The following is a 27,846-nucleotide window of genomic DNA, read 5'->3' as shown; positions in this document are numbered from 1 at the left end:
GACAGGTTGGTCACGCTCGTCAAACACTGCCTTCCTCTAGATCAACATGTTAGGGCAGGTTAGGACAGGATATGGGTTGAACTAGATGGACTTAAAGTCTCCCTTCAACCTTAATAACTATGTTACTATGTAAGTGTGACCAACTTTTTACTATTGAGGCTGCCTATGCGGCATCAATAGTAAAAGATAGAATGCTAAAAATAACAAAAAAAAAAATAAAAAAAAAAAAATCTGGTTATATTCACCTTCTGGCGTCCTGTGCAGCCTTCCCGGGCCTCAGCGATTCTTCCGTTCCCAGTAATGCCTTGCGAGACCTTTGATGACGAGGTCTCGCGATACTGTAGCGGTCTCGCGTGACTTCACGTCATCACAGGCCCATGCCGCTGCCGCAAGGCATTACTGGGAACGGGAGCATCGCTGAGGCCCGGGAAGGCTGCGCGGGACGCCGGAAGGTGAATATAACCCGATTTTTTATTTTTTTTACAGGGATATGGTACCCAGGGCCTGGAGGACAGTCTCCTCTCCTCCACACTGTGGGTACCATCCGCACATGAGACACTCACTTTGTGCATGGTGGGCATAGCCACATGCAGGAAGTAAGCGGATCTCATGCATTCCTATGGGTGCGGAATCGCGGCAATTCTTTGCAGAATCGCGGCGATTCCACAAAAAGAATGAGCATGCTGCGTTTTTTTCCGCAATGTGATTCCGACGCGTAAAAAAACGCAGCATTAGCACAGCATGTGTGGAATGCCATAGGAATGCATGGGGTGCGTTCAGTATGAATTTCTTAAGCGTTTTTGCGCCGAAAATCGCGGCAAAAATGCTTAAAAAAAGCAGCGTGGGCACACAGCCTCAATCTAATCAGCTCCTCCTGCTCTGTAACATCCTAGCTGAAGATCAGATACCAGTTACAATACGATCCTTTAAGACGGCCAATTTTAAAACCTGTAAGATTCATCTGATTCAGCCACACACATTTTATTAGGCCAGAATTCATTGTCATTTTATTATTTTGTTTTTGTTCAAGGATCGATTTCAAGACAATTTTATGGATAGAGGGTTGTTTTCTCTTTGGAAAAGAATGACAATATTTTTTTTTCTCTTTCTCTTTTTTTTCTGTTCAAGAAAGAAAAAAAAAATCACTGTTTATGTCTTAAAATCCAGGGGGTTGTACAGTAAAACAAAACGGCATTCACCCACTGATATGGCGGCCTATCTTCTCATCGTTCCATTGCTCCTTTTCACGATCCTTGAAAAAGATCAAAACCAATGAAGATGAAAATGAATTCTGTCCAAATAAAATGTGTGTGGCCAGATCGGATAAATCTTACAGGTCTTGAAATTAGTCAACTTAACCCTTTTATCCCCAGTGACCAAGTCGTCTACAAACGTTTAGATGCTGCTTTTATCATGCACATAATTTTATTTTTTCCCAGAGAAGATACGTTTCAATTAACTGAACAGGCCATTTAGGATCAAATTGATAAAAATTGGACTCAAATCTGAAAGCATAGAGCGCAGAATGAATTTTTCCGTTGGGTATGCTCTGTTGACTTCCTGAAAAAGCACCAAAGAAACGCTAAAAGAACGAACACATGTACTGCAATGTAAAAACGACTTCCATACGTTCAGTCTTTTGAGCATCTTTTAACCGCTTCTGGTTTCCAAAGACAAAATGCGGTGAAAAGAAGTCAGCTGACCGTTCTTCGTGCGGCTTCCATTTTACGCGTGCACGTAACAAAATAAATGCGGGTATCAGTGCCACAGTAAAGAACGACCTGACAAACGCCAAAAAAGAAGCTTCAGAATCATCGCAAGCTCTTCTAATTGAAAAACTTGACGGGTTCGTCCAAGTTTAAAAGACGTTGTGTGCACAAACGCTAAAGAATAGTGATGAGCGAGTATACTCGTTGCTCGGGTTTTCCTGAGCATGCTCGCGTGTCCTCCAAGTATTTTGGCGTGCTCGGAGAATTAGTTTCTGTCGACACAGCTGCATGATTTGCGGCTGCTGGATAGCCTGAATACATGTGAGGAATGCCTGATTGTTATGGAATCTCCACATGTATTCAGGCTGTCTAGCACCCACAAATCATGCAGCTGACAGGACGAAAACTAAATCTCTGAGCACACCAAAATACTCGGAGGATACCCGAGCAACGAGTATACTTACTCATCACTACTAAAGAAATCTTCAACAGTAAAGATTTGGCCATGCCTGGTCCTTGGTTCTCATAGGAGCTACTGGCAGACACCGCTTATTCCTTTACACCCTCTGAAATAATAGTGCACCCTGGAAAGAGGATTCCTGGCCAAACAAAAATATTTAATTTGTTGGTTGCATATGATGCTAGATTACCTTGTAAAATAACTTGGAAGATTCATCATGTAGACATGGGTTCCAATTCTTATCAGATGTCTGTGAAAACACAAAGCAACATACCATTATTTTGTAACAGTGTAGGTTACTGAGAACAAAAATCCTAAATTGATGATAGTATTAAAAACAACGACGTAAAGAAAATGAAAGACTGCAAGGCAATCACTGGCAGACAGAACAGGATAATTAGCAGAGATATCGGAATGTAGACCCCATAACACGTTATTAGGCTCTGGCATAGACAGTGATGAAAATTGTTCTAGAAGTTTTGGTGGGCTTTATGCCGAAAAATGGCTTACATTCAATAGTTTACTTAAAGGAGTTTTTCAGTGAGGATAAGTTATCACCAATCCACAGAACAGGTGAAAACTTATAGATCAGTGGGGATCTCACAGTTACAAGTCTTTGCACTTTTATCTAAGTCATTCCTTTAATGAATGGAGCAAGCAGTGCCCATGCCTGACCGTCTCGCTATACATTTTTTATGGGGAAAAAGCTGGGCTCAGCACTTGACAGTGATGTAGGGAATGAATGGCACGGCGGTCAGGCATTCATGCTGGCACTCCCTTCTAAATGGGGATCAATGGCACTGCAGATTTGTGCCAGTCCAATCTATAAGTCACATATCCAATAGACTTCTCTTCAATGGACGACTCATTTGATGGCTCTCTATCAAAACAAAACACAAAGAATTTATCTTACTAGCATAACTTGTGTTTTTAGAGGCCATTTCTAGCATTAGGCGTCAACATTAAAATGCATATAAAATTTATTTATTCTGAGGAAGAAAATCTGTATTTAACAGCTGCATCACTTCTATTTATCATCTGAAATCTTTTTTTTCTTTTTACCAATATGTTTTATGACATGACCAGTACAGTATTACAACAAAAATAATTCCCCAGTTACGTCCTCTAAAAGTCTACAACCTGATTTTTGTCCATTGATTTCCTGCTATTAAGTCAAAGTGATAGTAAAGATGCAGGACCCAAGGGGTATGACATCTCATCTCTAAACTCATCGTATTACCAATAAAATGGCTTTTCTCACATTACCAATGTAACCTAAATGGAGGTCACTAACTCCCTCCATTAGAGCAAAAGACTCAAATTGCTCCTCCTGGTCTTCCCTGCACCAAAAGCCAAGGATATACAATTGTTTAAAATACAACAAAGCTACCTTACAATTGTACACATTTGTAAAATGGGCAGGGAGACCTCCCCAAGATGCCACAGATGACAGAGAGAGCAGTTCACTTTGGAATGAGATCTAGCCAAGCCCTACGCTGCAGCTTTAGGAACAGAGGTGACCAATCTTCTAAGGAGGTTGTATCTGCAACACTCCCAATTCACACGAGACGTGCCTCTTTTAATACCTCTCCAGGATGAGGAATGGTGACACCATGCTTGATTCCTTGTGAGAGAAACACCCTTTCTCGACCAGGATGCTATAGCAATGAGATAGATGGCTACTAGCCCTTCTCTTCTCCCACACTGAAGATACATGGTAAATATTACTCCAAATTTATGAACATTTTAGCCCAAATTTACTAATATTAGCTTTGCTTACATCTAAAAAAAAATATACTTGAAGTGATTTGCACCAAATTTATTGAAAGGTTCATATTCCTTAAAAGATGAGGTACATTTCATGAGCAGCCATTGATTAGAGCGCCATCATTTGCACCAGGTTGTCTACTACATCACATCATCTCATTATTGGCCCCAAGTTGGTGGAAAGATAAAAAGAAAAAACATAATCTCTTCCCACACCAGTGTCGCTTCCCCATACTCCGCAGTGTGGTCCTTGTCAGTTTTTGGCTTCCTCTTCCAATGGAGGTCATCACATGAATGCTGCAGCCAATGATCAGCAGCAGCCTTCATATTTCATCAAAGAGGTAGAAACATGGGCAAGCAGTGAACATTGTGCTAATAATGGAGGAGCCACGCTGGTCACGGAGGTATGGTTTTTTACATACCACCACCCTGGTTCCAACAATGATGTGTTGTACAATAGCGGCCTACCCATTTAATATCACAGCCACTGACACTTTTTTTAGGACCTTTCATTTTTGGAGAATGGCGGGAAGAGTCACAAGCTGAATGATTTACATAGGGCTTGACATGTAAAAAATGAGGGTTCCCTAGTGATTCCATAAAGTTTTGAACTCTTAGTGCTCTTCACAGACTTATCAGGTTGACCTTAATTTTATATTGTCCAACATCTCCTCCGAGGCAGAGTGTACAGCAGACATCTGGGACATTTATAAGTCCGCTAGGAATCCTCTTGATATATGTTGTAATATTAGTCATTCTGTGCTCTCTATACTGTATATTTTACTAAGGCATGGCTGTACTTTGCATGATTTTTGGTTACTAAGTTGGTACACTTAGGAGTAATAAAGAACCTTAGCATCTCTCAGTAAGGATTAATATCTCGAGAACAAAAGGAGTTCATGTGCAGTGAATGGATGGAGAGATAGGACTGTAATTCTGGATCTTAGCAAATATTTAAATAGCAAAATATCCAGCCTCAGCCAGCTACCTAATGGACAGCTGGTTGTAAGTCTGTATCCCAACATACCACTTATTTTAGGAGTTTATTATAAATACCTGCAGACTGAGGTTCTGAAGTGAGACGCCAAAGGAAAGCGGGCACTCAGGATTCGTTACCTTTGGAATATAAAGTTAAAAAAATGGATAAATAACTAGGATCAACAAACTAAACTCCGTTTATTCTACATGTCACTTAACATGATCACTCTGCGCAAGTATTACACTGTTGCTTTACCCCCTTGATGACATGGCGACTTTCCATTTTCGTTTTTTCCTCCCCGCATGAGGGTTTGATTTTTGCAAGACGAGTTTTAAATGGCACCATCTACTATACCGCAAAGCGTACGTTAAAACGGGAAAAACAATTCCAAGTGCGTTGAACATGCAAATAGTGTATCGAAGATGTCAAACGTGTACAGTTATTTATTTTAATTACGTGGTGATAAAAAATTTGGAAATTTAAAAAAAAAAAAAAAAATTTGCTTATGTCGCCATTTCTGAGACCCGTAATGTCGTCATTTTCGATTTATGGGGCTGGGTGAGTGCTTATTTTTGCACCCTGAACTGACGCTTTTACTAATAGGGTATGTGCACACGTTGCAGATTTGCCTGCAGAATTTTCTGCACAGAATCTGCACCTCTTGGCAGAAAAAGCAGGTAAAATTCTATGCGTTTTTGATGTGTTTTTCATGCGGATTGTATGCGTTTTTGTATGCTAAATAAAGATATGTTATTTAGCAAAAAAAAAAAAAAGATTTGTGGTCTCATTTCTGTCCAACCCATACTCCATTACATACAGATAGACAGATATGAGATAGATAAACAGACAGACAGATAGATCTATACATCGATTGATAGATATTATCTATAGATCGATCTATCCCATATCTAGATAGATAGATATGGGATAGATAGAAAGATATGGGATGGATGTGGGATAGATAGATAGATAGAAAGATATGGGATATATGTGGGATAGATAGATAGATAGATAGATAGATAGATAGATAGATAGATATGGGATAGATGTGGGATAGATAGATAGATAGATAGATATGGGATAGATAGAAAGATATGGGATATATGTGGGATAGATAGATAGATAGATAGATAGATAGAAAGATATGGGATATATGTGGGATAGATAGATAGATAGATAGATAGATAGATAGATATGGGATAGATAGAAAGATATGGGATAGATAGAAAGATATGGGATAGATAGAAAGATATGGGATATATGTGGGATAGATAGATAGATAGATAGATAGATAGATAGATAGATAGATAGATAGATAGATAGCAGGGCTGTGGAGTCGGTAAGCCAAACCTGCGACTCCGACTCCTCAATTTCCCTTACACCAACTCCGACTCCGACTCCACGACTCCGACTCCCACACATATTGCTTATATTTAAGTGAAAAATTTATTGTAGTACAATGTGAACCTCAGACATTTAATCATTTTTATGATCCAATAATCAAGATATTTAGATAGAACAGAATATATATTGGTGTACTACCCGGTTTTCATTCTTTTTGGTACAGATACGATATGGATAGACAGATATGGATAAATGGATAGATAGAGCAGATTTCTAATCTGCTTTTGCTATTGAAAACATTATCTATGAGCTCAAAAACCTTTCAGGTGATGCAGTTTTTTAAAAAAGATGATTAGCTTTTGCAGCTGAAAAACGTATCCTCAAAAAACACAGGAAAAACGCTGTGTGTGAATGTAGCCTTAGATCAGGAATAGAACAGCCATTTATAGGACATTTCATAACTTTCCCAAACTCCTATGAAAAAATATTCAGCACATCCTGCATTGAATTACTGTACCCAATTTATTATATATTTTAGGAGTCAGAGTTGGTCCATTTTATACCGACTCCAACTCCACCAAAATGAGCACCGACTCCGACTCCACGACTCCGACTCCACAGCCCTGATAGATAGATAGATAGATAGAAAGATATGGGATAGATGTGGGATAGATAGATAGATAGATAGATAGAAAGATATGGGATAGATAGAAAGATATGGGATATATGTGGGATAGATAGATAGATATTATCTATACATAGACTGATAGATAGATAAATATGGGATAGATAATATCTATCTATAGATAGATAGTTAGATAAATAGGAAAAACAGATAGCAGCATAAACTTGAGCAGATTTTGGGTGCAATACTTCCTGAGTAATGTGGTTGTCCAATGCAAAATATAAATGGAAAAAATTCCGGCAGCACTCCAGTTCAAGGAAAAGTTGTGGACTTTAATCCAGCACCAAGTGGTGCAACGTTTCGACCTTACAGCACAGTCTTTGTCAAGCACCTTGACAAAGACCGTGCTGTGAGGTAGAAACGTTGCACCACTTGGTGCTGGATTAAAGTCCACAATTTTTCCTTGAACTGGAGTGCTGCCTGATTTTTTTCCATTTAGATTGATAGCTAAATAGATATGGGATAGGTATGGGATAGATAGATAATATCCATCATTCTATGTTTAAATCTATCTATCCCATATCTACAGTATCTATCCCATATATATCTATCTATCTCATATCTATCTAACTATAGATAGATACAGTTACGTCCATACATATTTGGACAGAGACAACATTTTTCTAATTTTGGTTCTAGACCTTACCACAATGAATTTTAAACAAAGAAATTCAGATGCAGTTGAAGTTCAGACTTTCAGCTTTCATTTGAGGGTATCCACATTAAAATTGGATGAAGGGTTTAGGAGTTTCAGCTCCTTAACATGTGCCACTCTGTTTTTAAAGGGACCAAAAGTAATTGGACAATTGACTCCAAGGCTATTTCATGGACAGGTGTGGGCAATCCCTTCGTTATGTCATTCTCAATTAACCAGATAAAAGGCCTGGAGTTGATTTGAGGTGTGGTGCTTGCATTTGGAAGGTATTGCTGTGAAGGAAACATGCGGTCAAAGGAGCTCTCCATGCAGGTGAAACAAGCCATCCTTAAGCTGCAAAAACAGAAAAAACCCATCCGAGAAATTGCTACAACATTAGGAGTGGCAAAATCTACAGTTTGGTACATCCTGAGAAAGAAAGAAAGCACTGGTGAACTCATCAATGCAAAAATACCAGGGCGCCCACGGAAGACAACAGTGGTGGATGATCGCAGAATAATCTCCATGGTGACGAGAAACCCCTTCACAACAGCCGGAACCAAGTGAACAACACTCTCCAGGAGGTAGGCGTATCAATATCCAAAACTACCATAAAGAGAAGACTGCATGAAAGTAAATACAGAGGGTTCACTGCACGGTGCAAGCCACTCATAAGCATCAAGAAAAAAAAGGCTAGACTGGACTTTGCTAAAAAACATCTAAAAAAGCCAGCACAGTTCTGGAAGAACATTCTTTGGACAGATGAAACCAAGATCAACCTCTACCAGAATGATGGAAAGAGAAAAGTATGGCAAAGGCGTGGTACAGCTCATGATCCAAAGCATACCACATCATCTGTAAAACATGGCAGAGGCAGTGTGATGGCTTGGGCATGCATGGCTGCGAGTGGCACTGGGTCAATAGTGTTTATTGATGATGTGATACAGGACAGAAGCAGTCGAATGAATTCTGAGGTATTCAGAGCCATACTGTGTGCTCAGATCCAGCCAAATGCAGCCAAACTGATTGGTCGTCATTTCATACTACAGATGGACAATGATCCAAAACATAAAGCCAAAGCAACCCAGGAGTTTATTAAAGCAAAGACGTGGAATATTCTTGAATGGCCAAGTCAGTCACCTGATCTCAACCCAATTGAGCATGCATTTCACTTGTTAAAGACTAAGCTTCAGACAGAAAGGCCCACAAACAAACAGCAACTGAAAACCACCGCAGTGAAGGCTTGGCAGAGCATCAAAAGGGAGGAAACATAGCGTCTGGTGATGTCCATGAGTTCAAGACTTCAAGCAGTCATTGCCAACAAAGGGTTTTCAACTAAGTACTAGAAATGAACATTTTATTATTTAATCTGTCCAATTACTTTTGGTCCCTTAAAAAACAGGGTGGCACATGTTAAGCAGCTGAAACTCCTAAACCCTTCACCCAATTTTAATGTGGATACCCTCAAATGAAAGCTGAAAGTCTGAACTTCAACTGCATCTGAATTGTTTTGTTTAAAATTCATTGTGGTAATGTCTAGAACCAAAATTAGAAAAATGTTGTCTCTGTCCAAATATATATGGACCTAACTGTATGTATAGCGAAAATCACAATCTCCTATGAACACCAGCTATGGCTGTTACGACAACCCATCGGCGCCATGTGATCACATCATGGGCGCGCTCATGAAAGTGTGGAACAACGCACCCCCTTCCGGCGCGTATTGAATGCCGTTGTCAGAGATTGACATCGGGACTTAACAGGTTAACAGCAGCGGGCAGAGCACTGCTGTTAACCTGTATAAAACAGCCATCATTTTCCGGTAAATATGTGGACTTTGTGTGCACGACATACTACGTACTTGTACTTCATATGTCGCGAAGGGGTGAAAGACATCTAGTAATTACTAAGCAGAAGCAATTTGGAGCAACTATAGTTTTTAACATTGCAACAAGATATTTGTGTATACATGACTATAAAAGAGGAAACAAAAGATATAGCAGATGACTGGGCGTAACTTACATTGCTTGTCTTTAAAGATCTCAAGCAGACACATGACAAGCATTAAAACAGATTCGGTTTGAGCCAATCTACATACATACATACACATATATATATATGTATTCCAGAGAAATAAACTGTCTGCTAGATGGAACTTAAAAGCTTGTCTCAAGTAAACTTCTAAAAAAAGAAACTGCATAGTAAACTAAAAGAAAAGTGGGAAGTTAATTAATATTTGTACAAGAGGTATAATTGTGATTGCGAAATTTAGCAAACTTATCTATATGGTGCCTGCAGCATAGGTAATGTAGCTAAACCAGCTTGAGATGTTAGACGTACGGTATTTTACAATATTTTGTGCAACATTGTTTTTTAACTTTTTTCTAGGCACATTTCAAAACTGTCAACTGATCTGTAAAAAGTATCTAAAACACGTGATGAATTTGTCATACCACATGTAAGAAAATTCACAGTGAATTTTGTTAGGTACGGTAAATCTGTCCCAATATCTCGTACTTACATCATCTTCGTATCGTATGTGAATGTTGGAGATCTTCACCTGAAGATTCTTAATGACCTGAGTTACTAATTTCTCTACGAAGGTATCCTGCTTTTCTTCTTTTGGCTTTTCTAAAGCAATGAAAATAAAATAATACAATTTATATACAGAAGTGTTGAAATAAAATGAATAAAAAGAAAGAGCTTTCTATCCATAGGTATAATATTTAGTTTAAATAAACATTATATTCGATTTCAGTTTCATGTCATTTACACCTATATTTTATAAAAAAAAAAAAAAAAATCGCCCAAATCAGAATTTCCCCTTACCCTGATCAGCCACTTTCTGCTTGGCCTCCTCAATGCGCTGCAGTTCCCGCTGTCTGGCTTCCAAGAATTGTTTTCCTTCTTTCTCTGCATCATATTTTATACCTTAGATGTGTGCAAAATTAACAAATGTTACAAAAGGCCACATTGTTTCACATTAACCATAGTTTGTATTGCCCCATCACTATGATAACAATGTAGAAAAACAGGAATATCCAGATAACGAGGTCAGCAATTTGGGCCGATAATATTTATTTGTAACAGGCATTTAAAGCTCTAAGACTAGTGATCAAAGAAAGAAACTTAGGTTCATAAAATTAAAAAATGGACAGAAAAGAGGAATGAAACAACTCATAATCACCAATCAAAATGTCAAAATGCCCAAACTAGAATTATGAATAGATATAAAAAGCAAATACAATACATCAACCAAATAACATTTTTATTATTTGGAAGCCATTTGTGGTCACAGATACCAGGTCTAGAAGATGCTCGGTACCATGTCAAAAAAGTAATCCCCTGTACTTAAGCTGATTGCTATGTGTTACAAACAGCCATTTAGACTGATATATGAGCATCCATTTTAAAGGAGTTGTCCACTAGTAGGAAAAACCCCTTCTCGAGCTGAATGTTTGGTGCCGATAAAATGAAAACACTTATACTCACCTCCTGGCCCGGCGCCGCTCCAGTGGTGTCCACATTCGCAACCCCAGGTCTCTCATGCAGCTGTTATGACGTGAGCCCGGCGTCTAATCAGTGCCGGCTTCACTATCCCTGCCTTCAGACGTATTGAACACCAGAAGGAAGCAAGGGCTGCAGTTAGCTATGACTTCCTCTTGATGTTCAATGTGTCAGAAGGCAGGGACAGTGACACCAGCGCTGATTGGGCACCGGGCTAACGTCATAACCAGGGCTGTGGAGTCGGAGTCGTAGAGTCAGAGCTCATTTTGGTGGAGTTGGAATAAAATGGTCCGACTCCTAAAATATATAATAAATTGGGTACAGTAGTTCAATGCAGAATGTGCTGAATATTTTTTCATAGGAATTTGGGAAAGTTATGAAATGTCCTATAAATGGCTGTTCTATTCCTGATCTAAGGCTACATTCACACACAGCGTTTTTTGCTGCGTTTTTTGAGGATACGTTTTTCAGCTGCAAAAGCAGATCAGCTTTCCAAAAAAAAAACGCACCACCTGAAAGGTTTTTGAGCTCATAGATAATGTTTTCAATAGCAAAAGCAGATTAGAAATCTGCTCTATCTATCCATTTATCCATCTGTCTATCCATATCTTATCTGTACCAAAAAGAATGAAAGCCGGGTAGCACACAGACTAACACTCCTTTTTTTAGCACCAGTCAGGTACACCTCATAGCTGCCCAAAAGGACGCCCAGGACAGGCATTGCTCATCTTCAGTAACACATCAACATCAATTGATAGTTAGAATAAATAGACTGCATTCACCACATCTTAAGGTGCAGGCTTTATTTTCAAGTTTAGGGGTGTGCAGTATAAGGTTCTGCAGCAGCTGAGGTGTGCAGTATGAGATTCTGCGGAACAGTATGAGGTTCTGCCCCCCCTAGTTTTGATCCTGGCTAAAACCATTTCTAATAGATATGGCGAACCCTCAGGTAACCCTAAATGAAGGTCAATGGACACAGGTGGCTGAATTGAAGGAATTGCTTAATCACCTATTTACCGTGACTAAAAAATTACAAGCTGAGGATTTAACTCCTGGCATTTTCATAAGGGAGTGGAAGAACTTGCTATTTTGCCTGTCCCAACAAGGAGATTTAATCGCAGATGGCATTTCTGCTTCAATGAAACGGAGAGAGACACAGCTATTGGAAAATAAAATTTTTCTGGCAGCCGTTTATGTGGACCCAAGTTATCGTATATTACTTGGTGATCAACGGCTTACTAAAGGAAAAGAAGCTCTGACTGAGGTAGCAGTTAGGATGAGTGGCCTACAGGAGGACTGCCAGGCGCAAGAGGACTTGGATCCTGACAGTGCTACTGCTACCATATCTTCATCCTCATCAGATGAGGCGTTTAACTTTGACAAGTATTTGGATGATATGGAGCAGGCAAAGCGTTCCTGCAAGGAAAAAGATTTCACTCCGTCTCCTATAGCAAGCAGATTGACCATATTTCAGCAAAATGTTTCACTTGCTCTCAAAGAAAAATTCAACCGTTCATCAAAACTGACTGTGCATGAGGCAATTCCTTTATACTTGGAAATTGTTAGAGATGTTGCCCATGTGGTTACGGCTTTGCCTCCAACCCAAGTTAGTGTAGAGAGGTTGTTCTCTGGCCTTAAAATTATTAGGTCAGATTTTAGGTCATCTATGAAGGAGGATCTGATGGAGGCAATTCTATTTCTTAGAACAAATTCATAGACTGCACAAATGTTATTTAGTATGATTTTGTTGAAAACTGTTTTTTGCCACTTACATAGTTTATTACATAGTGTTATATATATATATATATATATATATATATAAAAAACACTATGTAATCGATATTACATAGTGTATTACATATTTACAATTTATTACAGTTTTTTGTGTTCTAAAGTTGTAACCCAATAAATATATATTATGTTCTATCTAAATGTCTTGATTTTTGTTTCATAAAAATGATTGAATGTCTGATGTTCACATTGTACTACAATACATTTTTCACTTAAATATAAGCAATATATGTTGGAGTCGGAGTCGTGGAGTCGGTGGAAGGGAAATTGAGGAGTCGGAGTCGCAGGTTTGGCTTACCGACTCCACAGCCCTAGTCATAACAACCGCACAAGGGCCCTGGGAGAGCAAGTGCTGACACCACGGGAACAGCGCCTACACGGGAGGGGTATATAGGTGCTTTTATCGGGGCCAAACATTCAGATCGAGAAAGGGTTGACTTGTACTGGACAACCCCTTTAATTTAATTCTGGGATTAAAAAAAAAAATGTATAACACAAAAAGGAACAGGAACTTACTAGCAATAGGCACAATAAGTAAGTAAACTCCATCCAAAACGGCCTCCACTGGTTGAGTATAAAGCTTTTTCCAAGGAATTTTAAGATCAAGATTTCCTGTATAAAAATATAACATATTATTTAAAACTTTTAAAGCAACATTAGGCAGGTCTTACCATCAAGTACCTAAACATCTTATGGATTTTTTTTTAACCCTTAACGACCGCCGATACGCCTTTCAACAGTGGCAGTCAAGGGTACTTATTGCACAGCGCCACTCTTTAACAGCGATGAGAATTAAATGTATAGCGCCCCCCCAGCATCGGAAAATCTCTGGGGTCTCGGCTACCGGGGGTAGCCGAGACCCCGGAGAACATGATTCAGGTCGATTTTTACCGACCCCAGTGTTGCGATCACCGTTATTCACGGAATAACGGTGACCGTAAAAGAAAAAAAAGAAGTCAGATTTCCTATTTATTCATCTCTTTCCTCTGATATGATCTAGCACATCAGAGGAGAGAGAAACGGGGTCACACAAGCCCTCCGGTACCTGCGATGTCCCCACGGCACTCAGTGTATTCTACTGGGAAAAAAATGTCAGATGCGCTCACCAAGATCTGCCGGCCTGCACCCGGAAACAATAGGAGATTTCTCTTATTGATTCAGTTTGATCACAGTGATAGACCCTATCACAGTGATCAAAATAAAAAAGTAGTAACTCAAACCCCCCTTTATCACCCCCTTAATTAGGTAAAAATAATAAAATTAAAAAAAAATGTATTTTTTCCCATTAGGGTTAGGGTTATAGCTAAAGTTAGGGTTAGGGCTAGGGTTATGGTTGGGGTTATAGTAGGGGTTATAGCTAGGGTTAGTGTTGGGGCTAGGGTTAGAGCTAGGGTTAGGGTTGGGGCTAGGGTTAAGGTTGAGGTAATTGGTTGTGTTGGAGTTAGGGTTATGGTTAGGGTTATGGTTGGTATTAGGGTGTGTTGGGGTTAGGGTTGGAGTTAGAACTGGGAGTTTCCACTGTTTAGGTACATCAAGGGGTTTCCAAACGTGACATGGCTCCCATCATTGAGTCCAGCCAGTTTTGCTTTCAAAAAGTAAAACGGTGCTCCCTCACTTCTCAGTCCTGCCATGCGCCCATACAGTGGCCTTCCCCCACATATGGGGTGTTGGTGTACTCAGGAGAAATTGCACAACACATTTTGAGCCATTTTCTCCTGACACCCTTGTGAAAATAAAAAAGTTTGGCTCCAAAGTAAATTTATGAAAAAAGTAAAATGCTAATTTTTTCCTTCCACATTGCTTTAGTTCTCATGAAGCACCTGGAAGGTTAATAAACTTCTTGAATGTGCTTTTCTGTACCTTGAGGGCTGCAGTTTTTAGAATGGTGTCACTCTGGGGTATTTTCTGTCATATTGACCCCCTAAACTCATGTCAAATGTGAGGTGGTCCCTAAAAAATGGTTTTGTAAATTTTGTCGGAAAAATGATAAATAACTGGTCAACTTTTAACCCTTATATCGTCCTAACAAAAAAAAATTATGTTTCCAAAATTGTGCTGATGTAAAGTAGACATGTGGGAAGCATTATTTATTAACTATTTTGTGCGATATGACTCTGATTTAAGGGCACAAAAATTTATTAACGTTTGAAAATTGCCAAATTACAGCAACACACTATAAAAGCAGTAAGTTTGCTATTTAGGGCCCAGAGGAGTTTGTTCTGGTCAGACCTCATCTGGAATATTGTGTCCAGTTTTGGGCACCACATTTTAAAAAAGACATCAACAAACTGGAGCAAGTTCAGAAAAGGGTGACCAGAATGGTGACCGGTCTGCAAACCCTGTCTTATGAGGAAAGGTTGCAGGATTTGGGATTGTTTAGTTTGCAAAAGAGAAGACTGAGAGGAGACTTAATAGCTGTCTACAAATATCTAAAGGGCTGTCACATTGTAGAAGGATTATCTTTATTATCATTTGCACAAGGAAAGACTAGAAGCAATGGGATGAAACTGAATGGGAGGAGACACAGATTAGATATTAGAAAAAACTTTTTGACAGTTAGAGTGATCAATGAGTGGAACAAGCTGCCACGAGAAGTGGTGAGTTCTCCTTCAATGGAAGTCTTCAAACAGAGGCTGGACAGACATCTGACTGGAATGATTTAGCGAATCCTACTTTGAGCAGGGGGTTGGACCAGATGGCCCAGGAGGTCCCTTCCAACTCTACAATTCTATGATTCTATGATTCTTGGGCCTGACTGCTACAAAAGATCACAAGTTCACTCCTAGGTGCCAGCATTGATAACTGCCTAGAGGAAGTGCACAAAAATAAGACTCGATCGTAGCAATATTAACATTTGTAACAGCAGTGCTAGAGCACATATCACACTAGGTAATAGTTACACTTCTCAGAGGTCTTGAAGAAAGATGGCTAGGATAATAAAAAGCTATTGAAAGGGGTATTCCCATCTCCAAGATCTTATGCCAATATGTAGTATGTGTTGTAGTAATAATAATATTAGCAAATTTCTCCAATTAGAAAAGTAGTTTTTCTAATTTGCTCTGTCTCTTTCCTCATGTGCAGGCATTGCAGGACCTTAGATAGTGGCTTGTGGCCGGAAACATGGATACCTAAGGTCCTGCAATGGCTGCACATTAGGAAAGAGTCAGAGCGAATCAGAAAAACTATACTACATTTGTAACTGGAGGTATTTGCTAATATTATTATTATTGTTACACCTACTACATATTTGGATAGGATCTTGGAGATGAGAATACCACTTTAAGGGGAATATGTCAGCATGTTTTTATAATATAATATGAGACCACCACAATGTAGGAGCAGAGAGCCTGATTACAGGGATGTGTCACTTACCAGGCTTGTGCCTTCTAGTCCAACTACGCCCCCAGCATTGATTAGCAGCTCTCTGTCACTATGCCATGTACCCAGAAAGCTGTGGTGTGGGTGGGTTATACACAGATCAACAACTGAGCTCTATTCAATCTGCAGCACTCAGTATATTATGTGATACATCACTGGAATCGGGGTCTTTGTCTCTACTTCATGGTGCTGTCACCACTGACAGATTCTCATTAAAAAAAATGTTTTCTAATGTCATATGCTACTGAACATTATAAGAGGAAGCTGACCTTCATTGTGAGAGCACTATGCGATTCCAACTAGAAAACTGCCAATTTCTGCTCTATCCAGACTAACCTGCAGCAAAAGTAAGGAGTGACACTGGCACCGCATGGTTCTGGTCAAGCTGACCCAAATTTGGCCTAATCTTTTACTTCCATGCACCTCCCAAGTATCAGTACAATTAGGTATTGCAGTATGAAATGTAGAAATTGCCGTTTTATTTGAATGGGAGCTTTTGATGTAACCTATGGATCTACTTAGCAATGTACGGTAACTACTGAGCCACTTTATTTCTAGGCAATTAGAGGAACACAGTAACCAAAGGCAAATTACACCTCATTAAAATTTCAAAGACACGACACGCAATTCACTACGTATGGAGGAACTGTCTTGATACTTGATTTTGAAGTTTTTCCACTTATGGGATGCAACTTACACTACTGAAAACAACTTCTATTAGTCATCCGGCAAAACATAACTCACCAATATGGCCGGCTTTAACTTTAAAAGGCACATCCAATTGACTCTATAAAAAGAAGAAAACATATTGGGTGCTTTAAGACGAGACATTTTTACAGAATTAAAGCAAAAATGTGGTTGATTTTTATTACACTTGGTTACGTGTCTTTGTTCCAGTTTTCTATTTGTAAAACTGAAAATGGGATAATATGAAACTAGGGGTTTTCTGTGTAACCTACTAGCCAGTGGTGTTACTAATGAAAAGGTCTATGACCTGCAAACAGCGTGAATTAAGCTGCTACTTACCAGTGCATTTTCTTTAATTTCCAGATTCTTCAATGCTACAGCACCTGAGATAAAAAACAAGAGACAGATTTTCTTTAGATATTTATGGAAACCAGTAAAAGAAATGTGAAAAGTGAAAGCAGAAATACTGTAGAATGGAAAGGTATGTAACTTCCTAACACGTTTTGGTGGACATTCGTAAAGGACCCTGTGCCACAATCACTGACTTGCATAAAAAGCTGCACCTCTTTCATTTACCAGTTTTCTAAAAAGTGGAAAGAGGTAGCACCATTCATAGTAATACAGAAAGGGGAGGTCAGCTCACCACACTCGCTATCTGCAATTAGCTACAGCTAGTGGCTTCGCACGGACCAGCTGGCATAAAAAACACTGCCAGTCTAAGCCAGCTTATCCAGCTTACAGCGGTAGATTTGGATTTGTGGCACCCAATATACAAAAATAACACTGTGGCACATTATTCCAGAGGACAGTTAATTAGGACTAGTGTATAAACACCAGTCTTAAAAGGGTAACTACTTTCAAGTACCTTTTTGAGAATTAGTTGACCTGTGTGTGTAAATGAGGATTAACCCTTTCTGGTCATTATACAAGTTGTATCCTGCATTTTCAGCAGTTTTCCTCAATGCATTCTCTTATCTCTAACTTGCAGTCCACTCTGAGCTGGGGTGAGGAAACTTGATGCTGTGATCTCTGCTATACACGACAGCACACAAGTATGGATTACGGCTTTTCATTCTTTTCATTCCTTGTTTAGCACATAGACAAGCTTCAGCAGCATGGAGGAAATTACATAGTGGTACTGAGCAATGTAGGTGTGAATCCAGCTCTCGGATTAAGTAAATTATTTCTTAGACATTTCACCACGCTCTATGTTCCTGTCTGCCTGTTTTGTCACTGTGCTCATGTCTCCTTCTGCTCTCCAAAGAGTATAATGAACTGTGTCTCATCCACCATAGTGAGCAAGCATGCCCTTTGTGTCTGAGGAAGGTGGATTGGAGTGGTTTCTTAAGAGTGTATGGGTAAGTGCCCACACTCAGCAATAGTAGCATTTTGGAAGCAGCACAATGCTGCTTTCTACATTACGAACCCAGTGGATGGGATTTATAGAAATCCCATGCCCACTGTGCTTTTTAACGCTGCGTAAAGTCGCCTGCAGTGCGGGTTTACAAGTCTTACAAGCTTGTAAATGTCTGGAACAGAGACACTAGTCTCCTGTGCATATTTTCCCCAATACATTCTCATTAAATTCGGTAAATCTGCATAGTTCCAAAACACAAGAGCATTTTTTCTACAACGCAGCGTTTTGGACGTAGCGAAAATACGTTACATCCAAAAGGCTACTATTCCTGATCGTGGGCACTAACCCTACTGGTTCAAGAGTTGGGAGTGAGGGCTGGGGGAAACAAGTGTCTGATAAAGGGGAAAGAAGCTAATTTCTCTATAAGATATATTACATAGTTTCTTATATTTGCCTGTACTCATGGCCGGCGTTGGGGTAGGCACACCAGGCAGCCGCCTAGGGCCCCCGCTCCTCCAAGGGCCCCCAGACAGTGGCCACTGAGTAAGAAGGGCCTGGTGCCGCCCCCTGCCCACATCGGCATTCAACTTATCGGCATCATAGATGCTGATACAGTTGAAAGCAGTGATGGATGAGAGAAAGTCACGTGACACTCCCTCTCTGCCACTGACTCAGCGTGTTTCAGCAGTGTATCTGATGAGACGCTGAGGGTTGAGATGCTCTGCAGATGCAGAAGCCAGAACAGCAGGGGAACAAGGAGGAGAGGCAAGTATTGTGTGTGTCTGTATGTGTGTGTGTCTGCTACACGATACTGTATGTGTGGGGGCTGCATTATACTGTGTGTGAGGGGGCAACACTATACTGTGTGTGTGCTGGGCTGTATTATACTGTGTGTGGGGGGGGCTGCATTATATTGTGTGTAGGGGCTGCATTATACTGTGTGTGAAGGGGGCTGCACTATACTGTGTGTGGGGGCTGCACTATACTGTATGGGAAGGGTCTGCACTATACTGTGTATGTGGGGGGAGGCATTATACTGTGTATGTTGGAGGGCTGCATTGTACTGTGTGGGGTCTGTACTATACTGTGTGTGGGGGGACTGTACTATATTGTGTGTGGGGGAGGAGCTGCATTACACCGTGTGCTTTTGTGGGGAGCTGCATTATACTATGTGTGGGGGGACAGCACTATACTGTGTGGGGGAGGGGCTGCATTATACTATGTGTGGGCGGCTGCATTATACTCTTAGGGGGCCGCATTATACTGTGTGTGGGGTTGAATTATACGCTTAGGGGGCTGCATTATACTGAGTGGACTGCATTCTGTGTGTGGGAGGGCTGCATTTTACTCTGTGTGAGGAGGCTGCATTATACTGTGTGCATGAAGGGGGCTGCACTATACTGTGTGTTTGTGGGGGGGCTCAATTATACTGTTGAGCGGTGGGGCTGCATTATACTCTGAGGGGGACTGCAGTATACTTTATCAAGGACCATGGGGAGTGATATTTTACTATATAAACTATATGGGACCTGCATTATATACTGTATCGAGGACTATCTGTACCAATCATTCTTCCTCAGCCAAAGTAAGGATAGGTGCACACGGTCAGTGAACGATGTGGGTTGGACATTGCGTACTTGTGCAGCGTCCACATGTTATAGCCAGGGCTGTGGAGTCGGTAAGCCACAGTTGCGACTCCGACTCCTGGATTTTATCAGGCTCCGACTCCGGCTCCGACTCCTTCACAAATGGCCAATTCATAACAACAAATTTACTGTTGTAAAATATTAAACATCGTGCTTATTCAGTTTCTCACCATCATATAAGTAATCAGACCACTTAGAGCAAAAACTACATTTATTAGAATACAATTAGAATATAGCAAATAACTTTTATAAACTTTTCTAAACTGTAAGTAAATATGCAATAAACACTTTTATGCAGTTAATAAGAAGAAATCTATAAATTTGTCCTCAGAAAAAGTATTGCCTCTGTCAGATCCTCCTTCATGGATGCCCTCAAATCTGATCTAATTATTCTGAGAGCAGAGAACAACCTCTCTACACTAACTTGTGTTGGTGGCAAACCAGTAACCACTCGGGCAACATCTCTGACAATGTCAGGATACAGAGGAATCGCTTGTTGCACTGTTATTTTTGATGAACGGTCAAATTTCTCAATTTCTTTTAGTGCACATGAAAAATTCTGCTGAAATGTACTGGCTGTGTTCCTTGATGGGGATGACTCTTCTTCTATGCGGGAACGCTTTGCACGGTCCTTGTGATCCAAATATTTTTTGAAATTAAATTCTTCATCAGTTGATGATGAGGGTGAAGATGTGGCAGGACGACCAAATTCTTCTTGTTCCTCCTGACTGTTCTGCAACCCTTTCATCCTTACTGCTATTTCAAACAGAGCTTCTTTTCCTTTACTTAGCTGTTGATCATCTAGAAGAATCTGATGCATTGGGTCTACATAAACAGCTGCCAAAAGAATGTTATTTTGTAATAGTAGCTCCTCTCTCCGTTTCATTGATGTAACAATGCCACTTGCAATTAACCCTCCTCTTTGGGACAGGCGAAACATCAGGTTCTTCCACTCCTTTAAGAAAATACCTGGAGTTAAGTCCTCTGCTTGTAATTTTTTAGTCACTGTAAATGGGTGCTCTAGCAATTTTTCCAGCTCAGTCACCTGATTCCACTGACTTTCATTTAGCGTCAGTTGAGGGTTAGCCATGTCTACAAGAGAGGTTTTCAGTTCAACCAAGCGCTGAATCATTAAGTAAGTACTGCCCCATCGTGTGGCTTGATCAATAATTGCCCCTTTTCCAGCACGTCTCTTCAAAATTGAGTCAACTTTAGGGGTTCTGGCAACAGTAGCCAATTTTATCACCTTGCCAATCAGTGCAGCAGCATGTCCTTCTTGCAGACTGTCTCTTATAGCCAGCTGTAGCGTATGCACAACACAGCGCATGTGATGAATGAAAGAACATATTGACACAGTTTCAACAAGATCTAAACTATCATGTTGCTGTTCATCTGAAGCAACTTCAGTTTGCTCTTCAGTTACAATACTGTGTTCCTCTATTTCAAACATTTCTGTGTCTGTGGACCCAGAATGTTCTTCTAGCTGCTGGTCACCATCATTACTCTCATTCATTAGCTTAATAGTACTTATCATATTTGAAGCATTGTCAGTTACGACAGAAAGAACTTGCTCTTTTTTAAGTTCATAGTCTTGCAGAACCTTTTCCACCAAGACCTGGAGAAACTCACTGGTGTGATGAGCTTTGGTGTCTTTTACTGCCAATGTCTTGGTAACTATTTCATTTTTGTCACAAACAAATCGGACATTGATGGCAAAATAGTTCACTCTGTGACGTGTGCAGGCATCCATTTTAAGAAACGTCCCTTGAGAGTTTTTTAAGTTCTTCCTTTTGTTTAAAAGCTTCTTCGATTACTAATTTTCTAATACTCTCTCTCTCCAGAGAAACACCAAGCTTGCGGGCCATTTCCCCATTCAGACACATAAAAGCTGGTCGTGAAAATAATGAAATAGGCACACTATCCTTTACAACAAGCTCTATGATCTGTTTTTTAAATGTATCTACTGTCATTGTCACAGTAACTTTGTCACTGACAAAATATCTTGCAACTGATGGCTGCAAAGTTCTCTGCTCCTTTGTTTGGCTGGAAGAGCTGGGCACTGGTTCATTGGTTTGGATGCAGTCTTTCTCATCCACTGCTTTCAGTACTTCTGGATGAAAGCGCTGTAAATGTCTCTTTTGATTAGAAGCTCTGGTAGGAGCATTTTTATCTTTGCCTGAATATGCACTCATCTTGGCTTCACAGCATTTGTTTTCGTCTGGATCATTTGTCATACACTGACAGACATAATGTTTTCTATCTTGAGTGATGGTGAAATGTTCAAATACAGCTGATTTAATGTGATGCTTCTTTGACACTCTCAGGTTTTTAATTCTGCATTCACAATCCAAATGACAATTGTTTTTCCTAAAAACAATTGTACAAAATTATTGCCAGGTCGTACAACTGATATAGTGGTCAGTAATACTGTTATTATTCCTCATGTACTCACAGTTAACTGATGCAAAGTTTGTTGAAAGGATAATACTTCTAACAGTCTTCCTCTTCTGAGTAGCAGACAGCTGTGAGATGCTTGGAAGTCGCACACCTAGTATGATCTAGTCTAGAGGAGGAGCTTTACTACTAAGAATTTGCAACACATTTTCACTTTCAGTTCCATACATTGTAAGTAGGGGGGTTGGGGCAGCATGAGGTTAACCAAGTATAAGATTAGATAAGGGCAGTGGAGAACAGTGACACACAAGAAGTAAGAAATGTCTCTATCTCCAGCAGAACTGCTTATCACTGTTGTTCATAGTTTGATAGAACATACAGTCATGGCCAAAAGTATTGACACCCCTGCAATTCTGTCAGATAATACTCAGTTTCTTACTGAAAATGATTGCAAACACAAATTCTTTGGTATTATCTTCATTTAATTTGTCTTAAATGAAAAAACACAAAAAGAATTGTCCTAAAGCCAAATTGGATATAATTCCACACCAAACATAAAAAAGAGGGTGGACAAAAGTATTGGCACTGTGCGAAAAATCATGTGATGCTTCTCTAATTTGTGTAATTAACAGCACCTGTAACTTACCTGTGGCACCGAACAGGTGTTGGCAATAACTAAATCACACTTGCAGCCAGTTGACATGGATTAAAGTTGACTCAACCTCTGTCCTGTGTCCTTGTGTGTACCACATTGAGCATGGAGAAAAGAAAGAAGACCAAAGAACTGTCTGAGGACTTGAGAAACCAAATTGTGAGGAAGCATGAGCAATCTCAAGGCTACAAGTCCATCTCCAAAGACCTGAATGTTCCTGTGTCTACCGTGCGCAGTGTCATCAAGAAGTTTAAAGCCCATGGCACTGTGGCTAACCTCCCTAGATGTGGCCGGAAAAGAAAAATTGACAAGAGATTTCAACGCAAGATTGTGTGGATGTTGGATAAAGAACCTCCACTAACATCCAAACAAGTTCAAGCTGCCCTGCAGTCCGAGGGAACAACGGTGTCAACCCATACTATCCGTCGGCATCTGAATGAAAAGGGACTGTATGGTAGGAGACCCAGGAAGACTCCACTTCTTACCCCGAGACATAAAAAAGCCAGGCTGGAGTTTGCCAAAACTTACCTGAAAAAGCCTAAAACATTTTGGAAGAATGTTCTTTGGTCAGATGAGACAAAAGTAGAGCTTTTAGGGCAAAAGCATCAACATAGAGTTTACAGGAGAGAAAAGAGGCATTCAAAGAAAAGTACACGGTCCCTACAGTCAAACATGGCGGAGGTTCCCATATGTTTTGGGGTTGCTTTGCTGCCTCTGGCACTGGACTGCTTGACCGTGTGCATGGCATTATGAAGTCAGAAGACTACCAACAAATTTTGCAGCATAATTTAGGGCCCAGTGTGAGAAAGCTGGGTCTACCTCAGAGGTCATGGGTCTTCCAGCAGGACAATAACCCAAAACACACTTCAAAAAGCACTAGAAAATGGTTTGAGAGAAAGCACTGGAGACTTCTAAGGTGGCCAGGAATGAGTCCAGACCTGAATCCCATAGAACACCTGGGACCTAAAAATGGCAGTTTGGAGAAGGCACCCTTCAAATATCAGGGACCTGGAGTAGTTTGCCAAAGAAGAATGGTCTAAAATTCCAGCAGAGCATTGTAAGAAACTCATTGATGGTTACCGGAAGTGGTTGGTCGCAGTTATTTTGGCTAAAGGTTATGCAACCAAGTATTAGGCTGAGGGTGCCAATGCTTTTGTCCGGCCCATTTTTGGAGTTTTGTGTGAAATGATCAATGTTTTGCTTTTTGCTTCATTCTCTTTTGTGTTTTTTCATTTAAGACAAATTAAATGAAGATAATAATACCAAAGAATTTGTGTTTGCAATCATTTTCAGGAAGAAACTGAATATTATCTGACAGAATTGCAGGGGTGTCAATACTTTTGGCCATGACTGTATATATTTGAGTAACATTTATAAAATTCATATGAAAGTTCAATTATGAAATATTAATACATTTTTTTTTAAAGCTGGAGTCGGAGTCGGTACATTTCTACCGACTCCAACCAAAACTAACTCCGACTCCACAGCCCTGGTTACAGCATAGTGGATGAGATTACAAGAAATCCAATACCCACTATGCATGCAATGACGCCCGCAGCTCACCCTCGCAGACGGACATGCGGTGCATCTCTCCAGATGGCAGCATGTCAATTTATCTTGCGGAGATGCTGCCACAGTTATGGGCTTGCTCGCAGATTTTGAAATTTGGACTATTGTATATACACATAAAGCAAGCTGTTAAGAAATGTACCATATCAGAAATCCAGAAGTACATGCTACTCACGACTTATTATTATTATAGGGCTGGGTTCGGATATTTACAGGTGGGTTTTTTTTTTTAAAGCTGGACACAAATGATGACATCTTTGGGCAATACAAGCCTCTCCCCATCAACCAGACTTTTTCTACCATGGAGGAGGAAAGCTAAAGAATGAAATAGAGTGTAACAAATGAGGCCAAGTCATATACAGTAATATTCATACTGAGAAACAAGCATTGTGTACAGCACAATATGAACAAAACAATTTTAATTTTGTAATGTTCTAATAAGTTCCATACAAAAAAGAAAGAAGTAGCCACAGTTAAACCTGAACGTAGTATTATATATAAAAAATGAAGAACACAAATGTGTTTTCAGAGGTAATATTCTGCAGAATATTGCCAAATGCCCTCAGCCTCACATCGTGTCAACACATAAAACTCTAAAACAAATGCCTCTTTAACCACTTTTCAGCGTTTCCAACCTTTATATTTAGCTAATTAAACCTAAAACATTGTTAGGTATTTCTAATGTCAATATTTGCATCTGTTTCCTTTACCCTAGAGGAGCTCTTGTCTGAGAATGAACCACAGAAATATATACACTGCAGTTTTTAGAAATCACTGCCATTTTCTTGGCCGAGGCTCCCATGAGCATTAAAAAAAGGGGGCAAACTATAAAAAAAAAAAATGATGACTCCACAGTTTTACTCTGTAATTAATATTTTGGAAAAAGCTGAATGTGACACTTTTGCTTAAAAATCTGAAATAATCAGCTTTTGGTACAAGTGATTTATTTATTCCTATTAAAGAGATGCAGCTACTGTATTTACTGTACTTAGCACTACTACAATGATTACTTTATAACTATAAGTTAGCACTTTGGGTCATCCATACTTGCCTCTGGTACTTCAATATGGGCCATGTGGCAAGGTCTATGTGCTTTATGGCAACTGCATAGGCACAGTCACATAGCAATACTTTGTATTATTGTTTGTCCAAGGAGTAGAAGCTGCAACAAATGGTATAACAACAGGATTTGGACCACCTTCGTGCTTTGGATTCACTTCTGGTTTTGGGATGTACAAGACTGACTTAAAATATTCCAAGTGGCCAACTTTGATGCTATTATACATCAGTGTGGATCACTGGTGAACAATTTTTTTCTGATTCAAGGGTCACATCCTCGCATGGATCTAATTCCAAGGGCCACAAATTAAAAGGGTATTACCATCTCAGACATTTATGGCATATTGAAAGCATATACCAGAAACATGTGCTAGTTGGTAGTCTGGATGTGCAACCATCATTTAAGGGGAGAATACGAGTTCTCATTTCCTCAATTCGGAGTCCAGAAAGAAACACACCTCTATGAATTGCTGTTCTGTGAGTTAGGCCGGAAGCACACTACCGTGTGTGATGGGAGAAACTCGCACGCGTCTCTTGCATCAACACCCGGTGCTGCTGCCGGCTCTCAGGACCGGAGATGCTACTCGTACTAACCACCTCTCCCACCTCATCTACTCCTCCATCATCTCAACCTCATTCAAGCCCCCTATACGATCTATCACTATAAATGAGAACTGTAATACAGGTCTGTTGCCTTGGAGTAACCTTCCTCTCTACCCTGTCCTTCAAACCATAAGCCCTTACCACCTACAAATCAAAACAATTGCCAAAATTCATTCCTTCCTCAACCCTGAGTCTACCAAAATGTTAGTAAATGTTCTCAATGTAGGAAGAAAAAAACGACCACTAATCCATATCCTTAGGTGAAATCTGTCCCCTCCCAAACACAAATTAGACTAAATACACATCACATAGAAAGGTAGCCCATATAAAAAGCTTATATTTAGTGTATTAATCCCCGCCTTTAATATCCAGAAAAGGCTGTTTAATCACTATGTCATTTTGGGTACTCAGTACACCAGCAGTGAGCTCTGGGCCACACCAAGGGTGCACATGGCACCTTTTTTTTTTCATTTTGATTATACAACCTTTTCTGGACACTAAAAGGCAGGGGAGATTAATACACTAAATATATGCTTTTTATAGGTTTTAAGTCTCCTACGTATATGAATGTAACTTTAATTATTTGGTACTTGGGGTGATGGTGAAAGACTTGATTAAATCACTACCGTAATTCTAATAAGTAGCCTCCTTCACATACATGGCACATTCTGGGTCATATAGAGAGATTCTGTATTTTACAAGCACTGAATGAATTGTCCCTACAGAGTGAAAGATTTTACCATTTTATTCTCCATAGACATCAATGTGTACATTACATGCATTTGTATCATTTCGGCTCTGTTTAGTTAGGGCTGGAGAAGAGAGCCACACCTAGCTATTTAATGTCCTATTTGGCAGCTGCACACTATTCTTTCCTAGCGTTGAGTGCTATGTAGTAAGTCCACTGCGGCTAATGCGGAAACCCAGACACATGGAAATGATGAGAAGAGTAGAACCCTATCTCCGTCTTAGGGCGTAGGCATGTGACATAGGTGCAATTACACATTTAGAATTATAAATCTAGTGGTTAGCAGTGGTATTCTACACTAGACTTTAAAATTATTTATGGCCATTCCAATCAATGTGCACTACACCAAATCCATTTACTGGTAATTAGGAGAGCAGGAATGCCTGGCTCCAATCAATTTCATGGGAGACAAAAAGTCTAAGTGTATACATGTGTATTAGGACTGATGGGAGAAATTCTTGCCACCCTTGTACACATAATAAAAGAATAGTTCCAACGCTCGTGGGCACAGTTGCCTTCAGCAGTGTGACGTCCATAAATCACTTGGTGTCAGCAGATAACTTCTTGACTGCGCAGTATGAAAAATGAAATTCCATAAATTACACTAGCTATGTGAAATCTGCAGAAAAGGAAAGTATAAGCACAACTATTGCTCGTGATTCCTGCACATATTAACATGACGTCTATGGGAAGCTATATTTCTTTCCAAAACAAAAGCAGGACATGGGACAAATACTGGAAGAACTGAGCAGGATTATCCCAACCAAGATGTCCAAGCCGAGTTAGAGGGTTATATCCACTAAAAATCCAATCGATGGGGAGATGCCATTTGGACAAGCATCTATTCTAAAACCCCCGTTACACACTGCGATATCGC

At 39.9% G+C, this 27,846-nt stretch overlaps 1 protein-coding gene across 1 annotated transcript in view; it reads right to left on the bottom strand.

Moving 5' to 3' along the window:
- VPS13A (vacuolar protein sorting 13 homolog A) overlaps window positions 1-27,846 on the bottom strand; it is a 386,554-nt gene that overhangs the window by 339,758 nt on the left and 18,950 nt on the right. The window contains exons 2-8 of the mRNA XM_073543803.1: window positions 17,281-17,324; window positions 16,999-17,041; window positions 13,393-13,488; window positions 10,408-10,509; window positions 10,100-10,209; window positions 4,993-5,052; window positions 2,360-2,419 (exon numbers count right to left, since the gene is read on the bottom strand). Of these exons, the coding sequence (XP_073399904.1) occupies window positions 2,360-2,419; window positions 4,993-5,052; window positions 10,100-10,209; window positions 10,408-10,509; window positions 13,393-13,488; window positions 16,999-17,041; window positions 17,281-17,324 (515 nt within the window). The remainder of the gene's footprint in view (window positions 1-2,359; window positions 2,420-4,992; window positions 5,053-10,099; window positions 10,210-10,407; window positions 10,510-13,392; window positions 13,489-16,998; window positions 17,042-17,280; window positions 17,325-27,846) is intronic.

The sequence above is a fragment of the Dendrobates tinctorius genome, unplaced genomic scaffold, assembly GCF_039654945.1.
Source record: "Dendrobates tinctorius isolate UK_male_01 unplaced genomic scaffold, ASM3965494v1 ptg000134l, whole genome shotgun sequence".
Lineage (NCBI taxonomy): Eukaryota > Metazoa > Chordata > Amphibia > Anura > Dendrobatidae > Dendrobates > Dendrobates tinctorius.
The sequence above is the reverse complement of the archived record's forward strand: the minus strand, read 5'-3'. Positions and strand labels throughout refer to the sequence as shown.